At 57.3% G+C, this 15,686-nt stretch overlaps 2 protein-coding genes across 5 annotated transcripts in view; one reads left to right on the plus strand and one right to left on the minus strand.

Moving 5' to 3' along the window:
* Window positions 1–91: 91 nt before the first annotated feature.
* On the minus strand, window positions 92–12,781 carry SNN (stannin). 3 transcript variants are annotated; one of them, XM_081256617.1, is made up of 2 exons: window positions 12,772–12,781; window positions 92–3,095 (listed from the first exon to the last, which is right to left on the minus strand). In XM_081256617.1, exon 2 carries the CDS (start codon window positions 3,002–3,004, stop codon window positions 2,741–2,743), a length of 264 nt encoding a protein of 87 aa, XP_081112743.1. In that variant the 5' UTR covers window positions 3,005–3,095; window positions 12,772–12,781; the 3' UTR covers window positions 92–2,740. The 3 variants fall into 3 exon arrangements, with proteins under 3 accessions (XP_081112743.1, XP_081112741.1, XP_081112742.1); XM_081256615.1 differs by lacking the exon at window positions 12,772–12,781 and adding an exon at window positions 10,290–10,435; XM_081256616.1 differs by lacking the exon at window positions 12,772–12,781 and adding an exon at window positions 4,487–4,771.
* The window catches only part of LITAF (lipopolysaccharide induced TNF factor), a 111,388-nt gene continuing 106,330 nt past the window's right edge, over window positions 10,629–15,686 (plus strand). Inside the window, exon 1 of one of the 2 annotated variants that reach the window (XM_081256614.1) lies at window positions 10,629–10,741. The gene's annotated coding sequence lies outside the window, so the exon portion shown is untranslated. Of the gene's footprint in view, window positions 10,742–11,147; window positions 11,347–15,686 lie in introns of those variants that run through there. The other variant, XM_081256613.1, reaches the window with a different exon arrangement.

The raw sequence follows: 15,686 nt of genomic DNA on the forward strand, positions 1-15,686 counted from the left end.
GCACAAACTTGGTAGCTTTGAGACAAAAACAGTAGCACAGTCCACTTGAAGATTTGTCTGAAAAGTTAGTCCATATTTTAGTGGCTCAGTGTCGGCGTTCCCTCCCCATCCCCCTGCTGTTGCTTCTGCGATGACATGCAGAATGAAAGGCTAATGTCCTGACTGGCTAGTCAGAAAACTTGGACGCAACAGTTGGGCTATTCAGAAAGAATTCAATGAGAGGTCATAACTTAACTAAGCCATTTGAGTGTGTGGCTCTGGTGTCTATGCTAAAAAAAAAGTAGCTGTTGACCAAGAACAGTGAGAGCTGTTACGCGGTTGGTCACCAGTTCTGCAGGCACTTCCACTTGCCTCCAGGGAACCCACTAGTGTCCCACCATGCCCGTGACCCTCACCCGGCACTGACACTGTGCTGATGGGCCTGATGCAAATGGCACAGATGTCGTGGGATAAGGAACCTCCAGGACTGAAACTGAGGAGAAAGTGATGCCTCATCTTTTCAAAACCGAAACTGCACCGGCACGGTAAGAAGCTCAGGGCGAGTTTGACAGTCAAGCAATGGTCATTTTCAGGGTCAGGCTCAGGGACTGAAAATGCAAGTCCCGGGAGCTCCTCGGTTACTTGGGTAAAGGACAGACAGCCTTAGGTGCAGGCTGCCGGCTGCGGAAAGTAGAGGTAGAAAGCCTGAAGTTCTGAAATGTGAGGGGAATGGATCGAACACCCCTACACCTGCCCCATTTTTCTTATGTCCTTCATTAGGAAACACCTTCTCCCTGACCTTCCAGTTGACCCCTTTAGAACTTCTGACCCCTCCTCCCGCCCGCACCCTGTGTGCTGCTTACAGGGCCTTCTGCTGGTCTCCAGCCTGACTCATGCTTGGCCATCCCCAGGTGGGGGCCAAAGGCATTTCCTCCCCTGTACGAAAGCCCGGCTGCCTTCTAAGGATTCCTTAGTAGCCCACCTGTGCTGTCTCAAGCCTGCCTTCAGCTCAAATGGCCTAACTAGCTACTCCTCCCCTCCCCCCAAGCTACACCTTAATGTTTGACTGTTAATTTAGGGGTACGCCACTAAAAGAAGTGTTCCTTAAGCTCCCGACTAGGGGTTCTAGAAAGTTGATTAGTTCAACATGCTTTTTAGAGGAGATTTGGATGAGGCCAGAGGAGCTGCCTTCCGCCTGACCAGGAGGCCAGAGCTTTGAGGGGGAGCTGGGAATAGGGGCCAGCCCCTGGCCACCCGGGAGCTCCCTGCCCATGCTGCTGGCAAGGCGGCTCAAGTGCTGAGGGCCAGCGCTCCCCAGCTCACCCAGGGCTGGCCTCCAGTTTATTCCCGAGGATGCAGACACACATCACATTTTAATCATGATAGTTTAGGGTGTGCTTACAGTGGTGGGATTAAAAACCTAAGCAAGTTCACTGAAGTATACACAAGGGACATCTCGGAGGGGCAGGCTGGGAATCACTGGCCTGACCAAGAGCCACCAAACGCCTCACCTTTTCGAAAACCAAATCCTGAACCTGAAACTCCCTCTTCCCCCAGCCCCCTCCCCTGGGCACCCACTAAGCACAGGCTGCTGGGGGCTCCTGTGTGCACAGGCACACAAGAAGTGACACCTGGCGCTCTCAGAGTAAGGTCAGGGGACCCTCCTTCTAGGTGGCCCACTGAGGAAAATCAAATCCAGGACACAGCAAGTGGGTGGGAATCTGGGAGGAAAGGAAGCGAGTTTGTGAAAAGGGCAGGGGGAAGAAACCAAGCACCCCCCACCGCCCCCTCCAGTGCAGAAAATATTAAATACGACAACAAACAAAAACCACAATGTTCTCTCCTTCCTGGGCCAACTGGGTTTGGGATACAGGTAGCCACCGTGGCTCTGGTGTTTCTAGCGAAGCCTGTGCTCAGTAAAGCTGGGTGGGGGGCAGGGTGCTCAGCATGCTCAAGACCATGGGGGCCAGAAACTGCTCTGCCACTAGGACGCCTGGCAGCCTTGGGACTCGGGCCTCGGGCCCTGACTCGTCCTTCACCGGCTCCCAAGCAGCTGCAGTAGCTTCCTTGCAATCACTCCACTAGCAACAGGAACTGGCATTTAACAACCTCATCTACCTAGAGCAGGAGGGGGCGGGACGTGCTGCTGCTCCCATTCATTGCTCACGAAGCAGAAATCGCCAAAGCACCCCAACGGGTCAGCTGCGAGACTTAAAGCCGACGTGTCACGTTCTCTACATACACACGTGTATCTGAGGCCCCTGCCAAATGCAATGTGGGCCTTACAAGTCTAAGACCCTCCCTCCCGCCTTGACTCAGCTCAGCGTTAGTACGGACAGTCCCATGTGCTCTATATTTTTAAAAAATCAGCAAAAGAGGCTTAAGCACGTGCTTCTGGGGCCTATTTACAGTTCACAGGCTTGTGAGTTCACGCGTTACAGTAGTAGCTCCATCAAAAACAGGCTCAGCTAAACATTCAAGTAACAAAAGCGCTGTGGGGCCGTGAGCCCCAGCAAGGTCAGGCCTGCCCACTGCCTGCAATGGGCAGTCCTACCAGGAGGCTGAGGGGTTGCCCAGTGCCACTGAGCCCTGGCTCAGGACCGCCGGGATCCCAGGAGTCGGTGCATGCGATGACGAAGTCCGGCGAGGCCATGCCAGCAAGCGTCAACCCTTCCTCTCAGATGGCAGCACGTCTGTGGTTTCGCCCCTACTGCGCCTCTCGGCTGGCGGCAGACAGGCCCAGGAGCCTCCGCATCCCGGCTCAGCCGTGGACTTCGGGGCCGTTGGGGGTCAGCTTGGCCTTCCTCTCCACGCACGGTCCCTTGGCCGAGTACTGCACCAGCAGGAAGGGCTCCTTGGTCTCGCCATCCCCCACGATACTCTCCTCGTCCTCTGACTGGCTGATGCGCTGCAGCCGCAGGTAGCACCAGCAGCCCAGGATCAAGGCCCCCAGGGCAGCGATGGCGATGAGGATGACGATGACCGTGACCACACCGGTGGTGGGGCTGTGGTCCATGATGGACATGGTTAGCGCTTGAGCGGGGGGGGCCCCTCTGCAGGAAGGTCTTGGTGGGGACAGCTCAGTGAGGCTGGAACCCAGGCTGGACACGAGAGCCCTGAAAGAAAGAGCAAGATGAGGCTACACTGGGGACTCCTGACAGCTCACATGCTCCGGCTTGCTCTTCCATGGGGTCTATTTTTAATCAGTTCTCAAGCCTGACCGTCCTGCCCTCATCCTAGTGAGAAACAGGCTGGCTGGCACTTGCTGGGTGTTTTTGTTCATGATGCCACCAGCGTTCTCCTCACTCAACCCAGCCACTTCCATTTAATACCTTCAGTGCCTCTGCCACCAGACAGACAGTCATCCTCGCTCAGCCACGAACCTGACAGGCAGGAGAGGGGGCACCCGAGACCTCCGTCACCACCGCAGCAGGGGCTGAAAGCGGGTCTGTTTAAGGTGAATGTTCTAGAAGTCCAGCACCACTAGGTGTTCAGTAACTGCTCACAGATTGAAAGTGCTTCAAGGACTTCCCTGGTGGCGCAGTGGTTAATAATCCGCCTGCCAATGCGGGGACACGGGTTCGAGCCCTGGTCCGGGAAGATCCCACATGCCGCGGAGCACCTAAGCCTGTGCACCGCAACTACTGAGCCTGCGCTCTAGAGCCCACGAGCCACAACTACTGAAGCCCGTGCGCCTAAAGCCCGTGCTTTGCACATGAAAAGCCACCGCGATGAGAAGCCCGCGTACCACACCAAAGAGTAGCCCCCGCTCACCACAACTAGAGAAAGCCTGTGTGCAGTAACGAAGACCCAATGCAGCCAAAAATAAATAAAATTTAAAAATAATAATAATAAAAAAAATAAAGTGCTTCAAGACGGCCAGAGATGAGGGATTCAAAAGCAGGGAAATGACATCAGCCCCTCTCGTGAACGGGACATATATAGCTCAACGAGTCTTCAGGAGCACCTGTGAGAGTGCAGCCGACAACAGCCTTTGCCCACAAAGACGCTGTAGCTGACCTGGCTCTGGAAAAACTTAGAGGAGGGCAGGGAAAGCAGGACAGACCAGCCTCTGCCGGCGTCTTGGTGCAGGAGCCAGACCGCAAACGGGTCAATATGCCAAACACCTGTCGCTACAAATGCAGGAATGTAATGCTGGGAACATAGGGGACCAGATGCCACGACGCTAAACTGGGCGGAGCAGGCGAAACTCAGGGAGGTGACGCTGATGCTGAGATGTGCGGGAAAGCCAGCCCCTGAAGAGCTTCCCGGCAGGGGAACACCGTCTGCTAAGGCTCTGAAGGCAGGAGGGCCCGCTGGCAAGTGCAAGGAGTGGCTGCAGCTGGAAATCAGCTGGTTTGAGTGGCGGCGGGGAGGGGTGTACGTGCCCCAAGGCTCAGACAGCGACAACCCACTGAGGTTGGAGGTGGTGGCTCCCCTGGGTCCCAAGACCTTGCACTTTTAAAATTTCTCCTGCCTGACCGTAAACGGAGCAAATAATAGTAACACCCAGGTGGTTACGAGGATGCCTGCAACGCCTGGGCACAGGGTGGGCAGAGTCGATGCTCAGCTGTCTGAAGCTGGTTTTTCTGGAGAAGACAGACATCAGTGCAGGTAGACATCATTGGAAGCGGAAGTTTTTCCCTCCGGACAGGATGGAACCTGCCCTCCTTGAGCAATGACAGCCTTAATTAGAAATGATTCTTATCCACACCAGGGAGCCCTCCACCCCCACCCCAGGGCCAGGTTTGCCTGAAGGTCAAAGGCAGCTAAGTCAACGCCCCTGAGTCTGTCTGGGGACCGGGCCCTGAGAAAACCCTACAGACCCCCAGAACTGCCCTGCTCCCCCACCCACCTGTGCAGAGGGGTCCTAGTCAGGAGGGGGCGACATCCCTGGAGTCTGCCCCCTTCTTACTGCCCCCAGGGTCAAGCCGCTGCCATCACTCTCAACAGGCTCCCTGGTCCACCTGTGGGGGCCATTGCAGCCAGTGCCCGTCACTCAGAGGAAAGACCCCAAGTCCCTACGGTGACCTACGGGACGTGACGAAGCATCTCCAGCCCTGCTGCTCTCCTGCTGACCCCACGCTCCTTCCTACCTGCAGACCTTGGCCCAGCCGGGTCCCTCTGCCCAAATGCTGTGCTCCCCTTACCCTTGTGCAGTGGTTCTCAAGTGGGGGCAGCCGTGCCCCCCAGGGGACATGTGGCAACGTCTGGAGACATGTTTGATTATACCAGCTGGTGTGTGTGTGGGTGCTACTGGTATCAAGTGGATGGAGACCAGGGATGCTGGTAAACCTCTCACATGGCATGGGACAGCTCCCCAAAGACCCCAGACAAACATCAACATGTGGAAGCTGCCCTGGTTAACTCCAGCTCAGGCGGGGAGCCTTCCTGACCCCGCGGTCCAGGAAGTCCTCTTCGTCCTGTGGCTGCACTCCCTCCTTCCCTCCCTCCAGGGCACCAGCCTCAACGTGCAACTCTGGCTTCTGTGTCAGGGACATCGGGTTGGCACCTGCCTCCCCTGTTGGGCTGTGTGCTCCGTGAGTGGCCCTGCACACTTCTGTGCCCACCCAGTGCACAGGTCCTCCTGGCCTCTCCCCTGCCACCATCAGGGCTACCATCAGCTCCCACAGCTCTGCTCAGCCTGTCCTCTTGGGCCTCCACATGGAGCAGGTGATCCCCCCAACCCCCAGAGAGCCTGCTGGCTGCAGCTGGGTGAACCTGCCCCAACCCCTGTGCCCTCGTCCCGCTCGGGAGCACACCTAGCTGCCTGTCCCTCCCGCCTCACCCTCTCCACTGGCCCTTGTGTCCAGCGCCTGCCGGGGTGCCTGCCCTCCCCCTGGGTTCCTGGACAGGAAGGCAAGTCAGTATCAATTCAGAAGGGGAAGTGTGTGTGTTTGGGGAGCCAGGGGGGTGGCTCAGGGACAGGAAGTGGGAAATCAAACAATGGCAGCAAGACCTGGGGAGGGGGGACCCCAGGGGCCAAACCAGCTGAGGAGCCCAGGAAGTGCCTCTGAGTCCTGGGGGTGGGGAACAAGCGGTCCCGGGACCAACGACCAACCACCAACCAGCAAACTGAGGCAGTGGTAGCCCCAGCCCCAAGGACCCTCTGAGAGGAGTGGTGACCTCAAAACCCTGTCTGCTGCCCCCGCCCCAGGCCGGGAGGAGGGGCAGGGCCAGGTGACCAGGCCACAGTCATGCCGCGCCTGCGGTCCCTGGCCCTCCCTTGACTGTGTGTGTTCCTTCACTCAGCAAGTACTTCCTGAGAACCCATCTTTTAAAACATCGGATCCTGTCATCCCCTGCTCAGAACCCTCCCTGGTACCAGCAGAGAATCCAAGTTCCCTATTTCCCCAGCTTCTTCACACCCTTCTGCCTCCCACCTCAAGGCCTCTGCACTTTCTGTTCCTCTGCCTGGAGTGTTCTTCCCTGAGTGTCCCGTGACTGGTTCCTTCCCAGCAGAAGGGAAGGAACTTTCTCAGAAGGTGCCTCTTGGGGGCTGCCATCCCAGATCACCCGGCTCCAGACGCAGCCCACCCCCCCCCCCCCCGGCCACCGTCTCGTACTTCCTCTTAGTTCCTGGCGCTCTGCCACCTGAAACTCTCTTGGGTCAGGGAAGGTGTTTCCCTGGCTGCCGTCTCCTTCCCGCAGTGGACTCTGAGCCTGGAGGCGGGCACTGTCCATCTTGCCCACTGCTGGATCCCCAGCCCTATTAGCAGCACACAGCAGGTGCTCAGTAAATGTCTGCTGACCGACCACTCCAAGCCCGGGGAGGCAGTAATCAGAGGAGACCTTGCTTGCATGGGGATCACGGTCGGCAGCCCCCACCCCTGAATGCCCCCGAATCTCGAAGCCACCACGGGTCCCCTCAAGGGAGCTGGCAGCCTGCATGGAAGGACAGGCTGCAGGCTGAACATGGGGGCAGGAGCCACGTGTGCAAGTGGGTCCCAGGCAGGCCTGGCCCAAGCCCACGGAGGGGCAGCTGTCCCTGCACGAGCTGTGGGGAGGGGAGGGGAGGGAAGATGCCACTGAGATGCAGATCCCAGAGGAACCTGAAGCATGAGGGCGGCCGGCCAGTTCCCTCTGAACCTTCTTGGCCTGGGCTGGACCCCACCCCTTGCTTCATCTCTTCAGGGCCTCCCTCCTGCCCCTCCTAAGATGTCTCCTACAAGTCAGCTGACCCCTCACCCTGATCCAGGAAAGCACACAGGGCAGGACGCGGAGGACCAGAGCTTGGGCTGGGTAGACGCCCAGGATGGCAAATGGGAAACCTGGACCCCCTTAGAACAATCACCAAAGCAGTTAACACTTATTCCATACCATCGTCTACTCCCCCCAACAAGCCCGTGGCTAGTGCTGCTCACTGTTACCATCCAAGTTTCACAGGTGAGGAAACTAAGACGTGGAGAGCTTGAATGGATCGTCCAAGAGTGAACTTGGACAGAATAAAGGAGGATGAGACCCAGAAGTGGGGCCCAGCAGAATAAAGGGAGGGGTCTTCTAAGTGCAGAGGGTCAGGCCAGCCTGGGAGCCAGAGCACAGCCGAGGACTGTAGTCTCCGGGCACTCTAGGGGTGGGCGACGGGCCATGCTCCCCCAACCTCTGTAGCATCTCCTTGCCAGCTCCCTCAGTCAGGACGAAAGCTGGCACTGGAAGCCCAAGGCCATCTGGATCCCCCAAACACACAGTGCCAGTCCTCCACCCTCCCTCTGTCCTCCAGCTCCCACCTCCCTCGGATGGATCTCAACAAGCTCGAAAGCCCAGCGTCTGCCGACACCACCCCTCTGACCTCTCCCCCTGCCCCACCCCCAACCACCGATGGGTTCAAAGGACAGACCCTGCATCAGCCACCAGCAAGCTGAGCGCAGGTGTCCCCCACTGTCCTGCTGCCCTCGGAGGCCCACGGCTTAGGTCTTCCCCAATGTTGGGTTGGGTTCTAGTTACCCCTGCCTCTTCAGGGGACCCCAAAATGAAGCCTTAACCCCACTCCACAGGCCCCTTCACACACTCAAGGCCCAGTGGAGCCCAGCCAGCAGCAGAGCAGATCAGAGTCCCCTCCTTTGCCCCACACCATCCCTCCACTCACTACCATTAGCTGTTGGGACCCAGCCAAGCAAGCTGCTCCCAATGGCCTCAGTTTCTCAGCCTGCAAAATGGGAAAGAGGCCTTGACCTCAGCAGCCAGGTTGTGGGGAGGCTGCGAAGTGATAAGAAATGTGAAAACAGAAGGGCTATGGGGCCACCAGGTTTGTGTGTCACCAGGCACCACACCTTCCTGGGTGTCACAGGGTCGCCCCTCACTCCCCCTGAAGGACCTGCTCCCAGGAGGGTACAGGGCCTGGTCCAGGCCCAGTGCCACAAATAGCGCCTTCCTCAGGGACACGCTGCCACCTTCTTCTCGCTTAACTGGGCACATCATGAGTGTCACCCAGCCCAGCTGGACACCAGCTTGCCACCCCTCCCCCCCTGCAGCCTCCACCTTCTGGGGCTGCCCTGCTTACAGGGGACCCACCACCTCCACAGGGGTGAAGCCATGCCCCTTCCCCCAACAAAGCCATCTATCAGGTGTGCCAGCAAACCAGGCTCTGTCTCTCCAGGGGACCCCAGTTCACAAACCGGAAACATTTCCTGCCCAGTTTCTGATTAGAAACATAGGACTGTAGGGAGGACAGGGCATGACAAGGGGGCAGGTGGCATATCTGCTCTGCGCCAGGCCTGAGCAGGCGCTGGAACCCAAGGAAGCATCACACAGGCCCCTGCCCTCCAAAAGCCAGGGCAAGAACAGTGGGGATGCGGATGAGAGACTGACAATCATTGGGCTGTGCCCAGCTCTGCGGCCAGTGTCACCTCACCCTCCACCACCCACCCATTACACCATGGTCCTCCTGGAGAGGAAACTCGCACCAGCACCCCGCAGGTTCCCCTGTGCAGAAGAGGAAGCTGGCGCAGGCAGAACCCCAGGGACTGCCCCAAGGTCAGTGCCAGTCTCCTGTGCCCCCACCCTGTGAATCAGCCACTGGCTATTCTCACAGGCTGCCCCAGGCTCAGCTCACTTGCCAAACAACTTTGGTAATAACAGTAGACGCCTGGCAAAAGTTGGCAATAATTACTATGTGCCAGACACTGGGCTGAACACTTCACACAGATAATCTCCTTTCAGCATCAAAATAACCCTAGAGTTATTACTATGCCCGCTTTGCAGATAAAGAATCCGTGGCTCAGAGAAGTTAAACCAATTGCCCAAGGTCACACAGCCCCAAAGTAACTGCGCAGGGATTCAGACCCAGGCGGCCTGGATCCAGAATCCGGGATTTCAACTCTGACACTAAAATGTCTATTATTTGACCCCCGCCTCCCCGCTCCCTTGCCTGAGGGGCCAAGGGGGACAAGTGAACCCCAATCCACCCCCACCCGAAGAGCCTGGGTGACTGGGGTGGACGGCTCTATGCTGGGGACACAGCATAGAGGATGTGGGGCACACAGCATAGAGGGGACACAGGGATGGTAAGCGCCCTGGCAGCTCCCGCGTGCCAAGCGCGGGCGACGTGCAGGCGCAGTGCCAGGCGCGCTCCACGCACCCTCTCATTTAACCCTGCCAGGCGACTCCGTTGTCTCCCCGACTCTACCAAAGAGCTAAGCGAGGCTGGAGGGAGGAAGGAGCTCGGCCCAGCGGGCGACAGCTGGCGGGGAAACGACAGCTGGAGAGGCAACTCCAGTTGGCTTGACTTGGCGCGGGGGAAGCTTAGGGGACGGGGGACTACGAGACTCAGTCATGCCCACGCCGCACAGTCACCACCGATGGAACCGGGCACCAAACGCCGCAGCCCGTCCTCAGTTTCCCCACCTGCGAAATGGGCGCCAGACGTCGCCAGGACCCCCACCGCTACCCCCTGCAGCCCTCCTGACCACTCTGGAGGTTGCCAGGATCCCCGCCTCCTGTTATTTTAAAAAATCCCTAAGTGTCCGGAGGAGACCTGCGGCCGGCCTGGGGCGCAGAACTGCGGGCCGCGGTGAGGGGCATGCACTGGGTTGGGGGGACACCAGCTCCCTGCAAAGCCGCCGCCGCCCCCCGCCGCCCCCCGCCGCCTCCTTTGTCCCGATCTCGCCGCAGCGCAGCGGACAAAGAACCCCCGCCCGCGGGCGCGGCCCCCCGGAACAGACCCTCCCCCGAAGCCGCGCCCCGGCCCAGGCTGCCCCTCCCCCGCCGCAGAGACCCCCCCACCGCGCGCCCCCACCCCATCCGGGGCGGCCCCTTCCCCTCCTGCAGGCCCCCGCCGGGCCCGAGCGCCCGGCCCGCCCGACCCCTCTCACCATGGCGCCGCCCGCAGCCCGGCCCGATCGCCCCGATCGTCCCGCAGCCCCGCGGGCTCGGCTCCGCCCGCCCGCCCGCCCGCCAGCCAGTCGCCAGCCAGCCAGCCAGCCCGGTCCGGCCGCAGCGAACAGCCCGGACGCAGGAGCCCCTCTCTGCGGCGGGCGGGGTATCTCCGGCTCCGCTCCGGACCGGGGCAGGGCCCTCCTAGAACAGCCAATGGGAGTCCGCGCTGGGACGGCTGGGCGGGGCGGGCCGGGGCGGGGTCACGTGTCGCGGGGCGGGGGCTGAGCGCAGCTGGCAGAACTGGGGGCGGGGCGCGGGTTCGGCCTCCTAGCGCGCCGATTGGGCGCGGGTGGGTGCGAGGCCCGGGCTGGGGGCCCTGCCTCCAACCCCCCAGAGGCTCCCCTTACTCCCGCCAGCTTACGGAGGGGAAAACTGAGGCGCACAGCAGGTAAGAGTGTGGTACGCTCCCCGGAAGCAGGGAGCGGCAGCATCCCGGGCAGGAGCAAAAGATAGGCAGGACCCCTAAGTTAAATGTCCTTCCTTGGGGAGGGAGCTGGTTGTTCACTCGTTTATTAGTTCATTAATTCATCATCCATCTGTCCATTCATTCAACATTTATGGAACGCCGACCATGTGCCGGGTACACCAGTGGTCGCGGGTACAGCCACGAACAAGACAAATAAGGACTCTGCCCTCACAGAGCTCTCATTTTGCTGCGGGCTGAAGCTGTGGGGAATTTGCAGCCTCTTGGCCTCTTATAATCATGGTTATTTAATTTAATAACCCCGCGATTAGGCCCTCACCAAGAGCTATGCCCTGTACTCAGCTCTCAACACATTTCATGGAGACAACGGGGAAAGGAAGAGCTACTCATTTTCCAGACGCTCCAAAGTGCTGAAGTACCACAGCCCGCATATAATGAAGGCAGGATTGGAGGCCACGCCTGTCTGCCTGGGAGTTACTGCCGGTTAGTCCACTTGTCCACCCAAGAAGGCGGTCCAGCAGGAGGACACTCCCCCTTGTGGCCAGCCGGAGCCCATAAGAGGGGCAAGGGTGGGTACTTCAAGGCCTCTGTGGCCCAAGTTCCCTTTATCGCCACCTCTGGCTTGGAAGGCAGGAGGGGGGAGGTGGAGCCCCTCATCCTGGAGGCTGGGAGTCTTGTCTGGAAATGTCTTTGCCAGCCTCAAGCAGAGGCCTCTGGGAGAAGATGGAGGGCCCAGCTCTCAAGGCCATAGTCGCCACGCTGTCGCTGGTCTCTCCTTCCTGCTTCAAATGTGCCAAGCTGTTTCCCACCTCTGGGCCTTTGCCTGTGCTGTTTCCTTCAACTGAAACATTATTCCACTCCTATCTTTCAGAGGGCCCTCCCTGATCTCCACCTAGTGCGGTCCCTTTGTTATTTTCCCGCCTGTGCATTGCGAAATTGTACGTTTGCAAGAGTGTATGATGCGTGCCAGTCGAGTAAATGAATGAATGGGCAGACTGCAGACCTACAGGTCTGGCCCTGCTGCGCCCTAGCCAAGAGGCCAGGCCCAGGACGTGAGCTGTAAGAGGGGAAAGTAAGAGGGGACAGAGAGGCAGAGGAGTTTCCAGCTCCAGGCCAGCTCCCCAGAGGCCAGAGCCAGACAGCCCAGAATAATTCCTGCTCCTGAGTCTTCGCAGCGCGGCCCTCAAGGGCTCTTGCCTCATTAGCCACACCTGGGAGCCCAGGGTAAAAGGAAGCAGGTTCTTCCCACAGAGACAGTTTCAGCGGCCTCTGCGGTTCCAGCCTCAAGTAGCCAAAGACCTCGTTAGTGGTGAGCAGTTGGGAGGAGCAGGCTCGGAGCCCCAGAGCCAGGGTTGTCAAAGAAATGACAGGGGAAGCAGGGACACTTTGGGGGAACAGGTTCTGGGAGGAAAAAACCAGAGGGGGAATGCAGCATAGCATAGAAGATGAGCGTCAGACTGCCCGGCTGCAGTGCAGCCTTTCCTGCTGGGTAACTTTAGAAAAGCACCCTAATCTCTCTGTCCCTCAGTTTCATCATCTGAAAAATGGGGTGACAGTAAGTTGACCTCACAGGGCGGTTGTGAGCACCACAAGTGCTTGTGCAGAGGAAACAATTTCACTCACTCTTAACATTAGTAATAGGGTTGAACAGTAGTGGGGTTGAACCTGGGCTCCCCCGTTTGGATCTTGGGCAAATCACTGCCTTTCTGTGAGCCTCAGGCTCCTGGTCTTCACAGTGACAACCCACCTCTGGGGCCCTGAGAGGTGGGGGACTTGGAATAGCCCACCTGGGTCCAGCCATCCCTCTTGCCCAGAGTGAGTTGCTTCAATAATAATAACAATGAATGAATAATAATAGCAGCAAACGCTGTTCTAAACACTACGTATGCATAAATTCATTTTAATCCCCATTTTACAGATGGGGAAACTGAGGCACAGAGTGGCACATGTGCACAGAAATCACCTGGGGGTCTTGTTAAAAGGTAGATACTTACTCAGTAGGTTGGGGCCCGAGCTTCTGCATTTCTCACAAGCTCCCAGGTGGTACTGATGGTTTGGGGACCACACTTTGAGCAGCAAGGGGCTAATGCATTTGCTAAAGGTCACAGGTGGTGTGCAACAAGCCTAGATCTGAGCCCGCACAGTAGGCTGCCGAGTCCTGCACTTAACCGCCACCGTGACTGCCTGCCCCAGCCCTAGCTTTCTCCCCTACAAAGAGGCAGGAAGTATAGCTCCCCTCCCCAAGCCCATTTCCTCTCTCGGAGCCCCTACCACCTCCCTCCATTGGTGACATCTGGCCCGTAGAATCTCCCTGCCCCCAGCATCCCAGGGGTCCTCCTGTAGTTGACATGGAGGTTTTCAGATGCTCATTAGCCAGGAAGATGATTAAGGGCGAGGGCTGAGATCACCCTGGCTCCCTGGGGCTTGCTGGGGCCCAGCCGGGCCTGCCCTGTGCCAGGCTGGCCCTGTGCCTGCTTCCCTTGGGGCACTGGAGGGACTGGGACAAGGGAGGGGTTTGCTGGGGAGTAGAGAGGCCTCAGCCAGCCTCCGGGGAGACTCCAGTGGGGCCTCCTTGCCAAGCCCACAGCTCTTAGGGTTCCAGGCCTAAAAATGAAATGAAAACTGCTTGGCCAGAGGGAAGTTCCCCAAAGGGAGAGAAGTGAGCCGCTGGTGAGTTCTGCAGGGCGAGGTTAGGTGGGACACAGAGAGGGCGCCATCTTGTTCTGAGTCACACAGCAATCCTGGTCCAGGAGAGAAATCCTCCCTGGCTGGTGGGTGGCTTTAACATCTCTCTAGCATCTCTCTAGCACTGGCTCGGCTCCCTTATAACCAGGAGGGAGCAGACCTCAGGCTGACAGTCTTGGGCAATCCACACTCTTGATCTAGAATTTAACAACGTGTTGTTTTTCTGCAGTTTATGTTACTTTCTATTTTTGGCACAGATACTGCTTTTCCATTTTTGATAGTGACATACCCATTTCTTTTTATTTATTTATTTAAAAAAAAAATTTTTTTTTGGCCGCTCCGCGTGGCTTGCGGGATCTTAGTTCCCCTACCAGGGATTGAACCCAGAACCACAGCAGTAAAAGCACCGAGTCCTAACCACTGGACTTCCAGGGAGTTCCCCCCGCCCCCATTCCTCTTTAATTCAGTCTATTCAGGGGAAAAAAATAAGTGAGTTAATTTAAAGCAAAATGTAACAGAAGTAACTGGAGATGGTACGGGGGTATGGAAGCAGTGAGGACAGTGGAAGACGGATGGCTCAAGTGGGGAACCTGCCAGAGGTGAACCCCACAGCTGCTCGCAGCCCAGTCCTCTTACTGCAGGGCCAGACAGAGCCCCTGGCCGGGACGGAGACATCCCATGGGCTCCTGTGTTGACCGGAAGAGTCCAGCTGGGTTGTCATGGGTTGAGGGCGGCCGGGGTTGGCTCCGGTCTTCATTCCTGCAGTCTGTGTTATCATCGTGATGAGGGGCAGACTTGGGGAGAGGGGAGGGCAGGGCTATCCTGAGGTGCTCCCTGCCCTGAGCCTGCCCTGCATTCCCACGTGCGGTAGCCACCCCCCGAAACACACACGTACACCTGGGCACTGGTGCCCCTTAATCACCCATTCACTAAATCTTTCATTTATTCACTCACTTTTTCATTCATTCAGCCAATCTTTATGGAGCACCTCCTCTGTGCCAAGCACTGCGCTAGTTCCCGGGGAGACAGGCATGAATCAGACGGGAAACTCAGCCCTCACGGGGTTCACAGTCTCCTGGGGGAAGACAGATGATAAACACAGAAATGAATACACTATAGGGGTTATCAGACAGTGTATGCGCTAAGGAAAAAGGGAAAGACCGTAAGGTGAGAGGTGTGGTGGCAGGGGCTCTCTGAGAAGGTGTGCCCCGAAGTGGGAGGATGCAGCCTCGTCCTAGCACCAGAGAAACTCACAGACGTGGAAGCAGGCAGACAGCGAGCTGTGCAGGGGTCCCTTTTATTTTGATTTTAAGTAATTTTTTAATGAAACTTCAGGTGCAGAGAATGATGGACTGATCATAGTCCAGATCATGGCGTATTCTCTTTGGTCTTACATGACCTGCTTTTCTTTAAAATTTCCACAGTTATTTTAATCACATGATACACACCAAGTAACCCATTAATCAAAAGCCAGAACCCTAACAATGGCCCAAGTCCAGTCTTGAGGTTTCCCCATCCCATCCCCCACCCCGTGGTCCCCATCACCTTGGGTCCTGTCTTCATTACTCCCTGCTTTCCCTCTTGTATGGTTTTATCCTCAAAGTGTGTGTGTATATATATATATATGTTTATTTTTTAAATCTATTTATTTATTTATTTTATTTTGGCTGCATTGGGTCTTTGTTTCTGCGCGCAGGCTTTCTCTAGCTGTAGCAAACAGGGGCTACTCTTTGTTGCGGTGCATGGGCTTATTGCAGTGGCTTCTCTTGTTGCGGAGCCCAGGCTCTAGGCGCGCGACCTCCAGTAGTAGTGGCGCAAGGACTCAGTAGTTGTGGCGCCTGGGCTTAGTTGCTCTGAGGCATGTGGGATCTTCCCGGACCAGGGCTCGAACCCGTGTCCCCTGCATTGGTAGGCGGATTCTTAACCACTGCACCACCAGGGAAGTCCCTCAAAGTATATTTTTTTATGTTAGTTTCTTCTTACTAACTTTATTAAAAGGCTATATTAGCTTCCCAGGGCTGCTAGAAGCAATTCCCACAAACTGGATGGCGTAAAACAATAGAAATTTATTCTCTCACAGTTCTGGGGCTAAAAGTTCAAAATTAAGGTGCTGGCAGAGCCATGTTCCCTCTGCAGGCTTTAGGGAAGGATCTGCTGCATGCTTCTCTCCTGGCTTCTGGTGGTTGCTAGCAATCCTTGGCAATCCTTGGCTTGTAGGTGCATC

This window comes from Mesoplodon bidens (assembly GCF_964165515.1).
Source record: "Mesoplodon bidens genome assembly, chromosome: 15".
Taxonomy (NCBI): domain Eukaryota; kingdom Metazoa; phylum Chordata; class Mammalia; order Artiodactyla; family Ziphiidae; genus Mesoplodon; species Mesoplodon bidens.